Genomic DNA, 5153 nt, shown 5'->3' on the forward strand with positions numbered 1-5153 from the left:
TAGCAACCCTGTGACTAAGGTACTCCTATTAACTCCCATTCACTGATGAGAAACACAAGAGAGGTTGGATAAATGATCAACTGTCACACAGCAGGTCTTGCAGCCACGTGTGCCTGTCACTCTGCACAAAGGGACCACCTGTTCCTGAGGCAAGCAACTTCTTCCTCCAGGCCCCTTCCTCATCCCCTCATGGGACTGCACAGTTCTTCACAGTTCGCTTGGATCCCATGTCTACCCTGGAGTACCAATGCAGTCTACCCAGAACCTACAACTGAATACTTTTAAAAAGGAGCCTCCACACAGATAGTCAAACATTTATTCATAATTCCTCAACATCAGGTAGACAGACTTACTGGTGCTTTATTCTCAAAGAGCTAAAAACATATATCAATCATGATCTATGAAGAGGGACTCAATCCTTCAAGGTAGATAAGGCAGATGGCATTTGTGCCTGCAAACTAGTATTACATAGTTGACAAAGACACCACTATTGGCACTTGCAGGGCTGAACAGGTGGAGTTGCCCTAGCTGCTTGCTTTCTACAGATTTTTTTCCCCACGGAATGGACAATACTAGAATAGGAGACCCACCTCATCCAGGACCCTAGTGGACTTTCCTGAATCAACAGCACAGCCCCACGAACAACAAAAGGGTGCTGCTCTTGGAAAGAACAATTAGAGTTTGGGAAGTTCCAGAATTCAAAAGAGAGCAGATGGGACATCTATATTCCAAAATCAACACTGAATTATAAGCATGTGAGGATCCCTTCACGATCTTCCCATGATCCACAGCACCAAATGATTTATTTGAGAGAGACGGAGAGAAGGAGAAAATGGAAGAGGGGAGGGGAAAGGAGCAGGGGGAGGCGGAGAAGGGGAAGAACCCAACATTCTCACTTGGCAGTCTCAGATACCAGGTGTCTTCATTATGTGAAGACACTTTATTTCAAAGATGAATGAAATCTACAGAACTCAAGAGAAAGAAGAAAGGGAGGCTGCCCTTCCCCCATCCCTCCACCAGGGCCAGCTCTAGGAGGATCCCAGGGCAGCCCCCACGGGGTACACAGGGTCTGAGCGTCCCCTCCTCACCGCCCCTGCCCACTGGGGTCACTGGGTGTTCAAGGTCCCATCACATCCCCCCCAGCGCCACAGGCAATGCCCTCTTCTTGGAGGGTTGGGGCAGAAAGCCAAGGTCTCACATTGGCAACTTGCCCCTGAGTCTGCTGCCTGCCAGGTCAATCAGGCAACAACCGCTGGGCGGTGTCTTCCTTCCCGGCTGTGGGAAGAGCCAGGACTCCGGGAATTTCCCCTGCCCGGGAGCTTAGGCCTCTCCCACTAACTAACCATGCATAAAAGGGGCTCCCTGTTCTGGGGGAGACACAGGTCCATCGAGATCACAGCAGCTCCCCGCCGGCTCTCTACAGCTCCAGGCTCTTCCACTACCCTCCAGATCAGCTCCATGGCCGGCGTCGCCTCCTCTCCCCGCGCTCTGCAGCTGCTCAGGCTCGCACCGCTGCTGCTGCTGCTCCTGCTCGCCAGGAGTCAATGCACTGCAGGTAGGTCCTTCCTCTGGGGGTCCTCTGAAAAGACTGGGATGCGTGAATGCCCAGTCCAAGGGCAGACCCACTAACCCGATCTCTCCTGCCGGCAGGGGCTCCCTTGGCCAGTGAACTGCGCTGCCAATGCCTGCAAACCATGCATGGAATTCACTTCAAGAACATCCAAAGTGTGAAGGTGACACCCCCAGGCCCGCACTGCGTCCAAACTGAAGTCCTGTAAGTCTTACCTTGCGGCTAAGATCTAAGTCACACCGACCCTTCCCACCACCCCGTTCATGACCCCAGCCCGACCTCCTACCTCACTCTGCACTGCCCCCCTCTCTCTCTGCAGAGCCACTCTCAAGAATGGACAGGAGGCTTGTCTCAACCCCGAAGCCCCCATGGTTAAGAAAATCATCCAGAAGATGCTGAGCAAGTGAGTCGTGGTTTCTCTTTGCACGTGGGACACGATGTGCACTCATGGGGCTCGTGTCCTGACAATATCAGAAAAACTCAGGGCTAGTGGCAAGACTAGCGATCACAAGGATTATTTTCACAATTAAATTACATCAGCCATTCAAATCATTTATATAGACTGATGCCAAAAAGTTATTTCCAATGCCTTCCACCCCCCATGTCCAAACCCCACTCAAATGGATCTCGGTAGGATGGGCACTACTGAAAGTTTTACAGTAGACCAATGATGATGATGATGATGATGATAAATAGTAGTAATAATAATATAAATAATAATAAAATAATATAAATAATAATAAAAAGTGTTTCCCTCTGTCCTTTATGGACCTTAAACCTGTAGAATCTCAGGCTTGGGGTAAAGTTACTTCTAATCTTTCTGATAAAGAACAGGGCTCTGTGCAGTAAGATATTTCTGAGTTCAAGGTCAGAACCTCTATGAATGCAATTTAATCCAGCTGCAGACTGTGCAAGTTCACTTCAAAAACATCCAGAGGAGATGATGCAAAAGGGAAGATCTTGTAGCCATTGCATAGTTTGTGTGTGCGGCTTAAGTGAACCCATGCATGTAAATTTTAAGCAAATGTGATGATCAGTGAGCAATTTTGATTCTTTCCAGTAAATAATAGCATTGACTCTAGAGTCCACTTTTCCATGAACAAAAACATTCAGGAGCTGCAGCACTCTGCTGCATAGGGTAGTGGGTACAACCCCACCCTACTTGAGGGCAAGGCCAGGCAAGAGATGCATGTACAACTCCCTCTGGGTTCAAGGGCTGGGATAAAAGAAGAACTTTCCTTCACCCTTGTAACAATCATCTTTTCGTATTTTTTTTCCATCACAGGGGCAGCACCAACTGATCTAGAAAAAAGTGAAAAGATTGCTGTGCTGATTCCAGCCTGTTGTCCCTATCCTCAGGAAAACAAAGAATAGCTGGCATCTGGAGACTCCTGGAAAGACCTTAATGCAATTTTATTATTTCTTATGAGCGCACTATTTATTTGTGTTTATATTTATTTATTTTTCCAAGCCTATATTTTAATATTTTACATGACTATTTAAAGTGATAAATGTACTTCATCATACATGGCTCAATTCTGATTGTTGAATTTGAAGATGGTGGGTTTATAAATGTGCTATTATACTAATATTTATTGGAAAATCATCAACTTCCAGCAGCTACCATGCTGGAAGTCTGGGGTCTGGGGTTAGGATCCAAGCAATTAGAGAGTACAACTATTGTGAGAATATGGCAATACATGTGCATCTATTTTGGTTTTGTACTTTTGAAAATGGTTGTCAATTGTTATTTATTGAAGTCTTTGTATTATATGGTCAACAGTATGTTGAAACTTCCCTTGGACATTTTATGTCTAGCTTGTAGGGCATAATGCCTTGTTTAATATGTTTTGTCCAGTGGTTTTCTTTGTCTTGGCACAGAAAAGGTGCAGTTACTGCTACATTTTTACATCTGACATGGAAATAAAAGTTTTACTAAAATATAACTTGAATATCTTTTGTTTTATTCTCTTTGATCTCTGTAGTTAATCTCATGAGTGTTCCTGCTTGACTTTCCCCCTGACAATCTATTATTTAAGAAGGAAGTTGATATGGTTAGAAACAATCATTACCCTGATGTAATTACCTTGGTAATTCTAGTGGTAATGAAACACCGCTGTTTCTCATACTGCCCAATAGGAGGTGGATGTCTTGGTATATTGTGCATATTAGTCTTGAATTCATGAGTCTTCCACATTAGCCTATTGGGATTACAGCCAAACACCACCATCAGGCTCAAAAGTAGTTCTTCACAAATTTCTAAATACTTACACATGTTTTAATAATGACTTCTATTAAATAGTTTGAGTAAGTAAAATTTCAAAACATTATGTAATTCCTTTTAATGAATTTGAGAGCAAGAGAATGAAAAGTGGATTTGTTTAAAGTAAGAACTCAAACGAAAAATAACAACCTAGGTAATTTAATGCCAGCAACAATCATGAGCCTTGGAAGTAATTACAGACTGTAAAGTAAAATATATGACAAAAGGAAGAAATGACATGTAATTAATGGATTTGGAACCTAACACAGTCCTTCAATTGTTAGGAAAGCAATGATAGAAAATTTAAATGGAGTAAGAGCAAATAATTTCTAGGCCAACCCTGAAAAAGAAAATACAAACTTCAGGATTTAAAAACCTAAAAAAAGGCTGTAGTCCTAGCTACTCTGGAGGCTGTCATATGAGGATCTCAGTTCAAAGCCTGACTAGACAGGGAAGTCCATGAGACTCTTATCCCTAATTAATCAAAAAACTACAAGTGGAGCTATGGCACCCCAGGATCATCACTGAAAAAAATATAACGGAGGATATAAAATATAATAAAAACAAAAAGGACCATGATTCAAATGATGCAGCACCTGCCTAGCACACAAGTTCCTGGAGTTCAAACCCCAGTATGGTAACTTTAAGTATTAGATACTTAAAATTAAGAATTGGGGGAGTTGAGATCTTGAGGATTATGGTTTGAAGTCAGTATGGGTAAAAATATCTAGATAAACAAATCAGCAAAGAAGATGAGCTACAGTGCCAGTAGAGTAAGTGTAAGGCTCTGAGTTCAAACACTGGTATCAGTAAAGAAACAAACACAAGTTGTAAAGTTTGTTTTTCAACATAATGACTTGTACATCTCATTGTTGCAATGGGTCCACCTGTATCCCTATTTAAACGATTTGTTTTTTCCCTTACCCTCCACAAATTATAGCAACATCAAATACAGTGAAAGCAGGGGTTATACTGTGATGGAGAGACATACAAAGAAATCATCTTATAAATATGTTAGAAACAATCGCAAGAAAGAAAAAAAAACATTTGAATACTTAGGGATTCATTTCACCTAACATCAACTTATCTGACCTTTTCTGCTTGTCTCAGACACATACTAGTTATTGCAAATAAGGAAAACCATGGACCTATGTTTCTTTGGGCCTGGCTTACTTCACTTAATAGAATTTTTTCCAAGTCTTTCCATTTCTTAACAAATGGGGCAATGTCATTCTTTCTGATGGAGGCATAGAATTCCATTGTGTATATATACCACATTTTCTTGATCCATTCATCTACTGAGGGGCATCTGGGGTGGTT

The 5153-nt window shown here is 42.4% G+C and overlaps 1 protein-coding gene across 1 annotated transcript; it reads left to right on the top strand.

Moving 5' to 3' along the window:
• The first annotated feature begins 1395 nt into the window (after window positions 1-1395).
• LOC105988529 (growth-regulated alpha protein-like) lies at window positions 1396-3485 on the top strand. The gene is made up of 4 exons (XM_013020161.1): window positions 1396-1555; window positions 1651-1774; window positions 1890-1973; window positions 2856-3485. Exons 1-4 carry the CDS (start codon window positions 1459-1461, stop codon window positions 2869-2871), a joined length of 321 nt encoding a protein of 106 aa, XP_012875615.1. The 5' UTR covers window positions 1396-1458; the 3' UTR covers window positions 2872-3485.
• The last annotated feature ends 1668 nt before the right edge of the window (window positions 3486-5153 follow it).

Source organism: Dipodomys ordii, unplaced genomic scaffold, assembly GCF_000151885.1.
Source record: "Dipodomys ordii isolate 6190 unplaced genomic scaffold, Dord_2.0 Scaffold49, whole genome shotgun sequence".
Taxonomy (NCBI): Eukaryota; Metazoa; Chordata; class Mammalia; order Rodentia; family Heteromyidae; genus Dipodomys; species Dipodomys ordii.

What these genes read in the sequence shown, in the direction of transcription:
- LOC105988529 (XM_013020161.1), top strand. Translation starts at nt 1,459, where the DNA reads ATGGCCGGCGTCGCCTCCTCTCCCCGCGCTCTGCAGCTGCTCAGGCTC. An exon ending in CAGGAGTCAATGCACTGCAG is followed by an intron (nt 1,556 to 1,650) that starts GTAGGTCCTTCC and finishes TCCTGCCGGCAG; the next exon opens with GGGCTCCCTTGGCCAGTGAA. An exon ending in TGCGTCCAAACTGAAGTCCT is followed by an intron (nt 1,775 to 1,889) that starts GTAAGTCTTACC and finishes CTCTCTCTGCAG; the next exon opens with AGCCACTCTCAAGAATGGAC.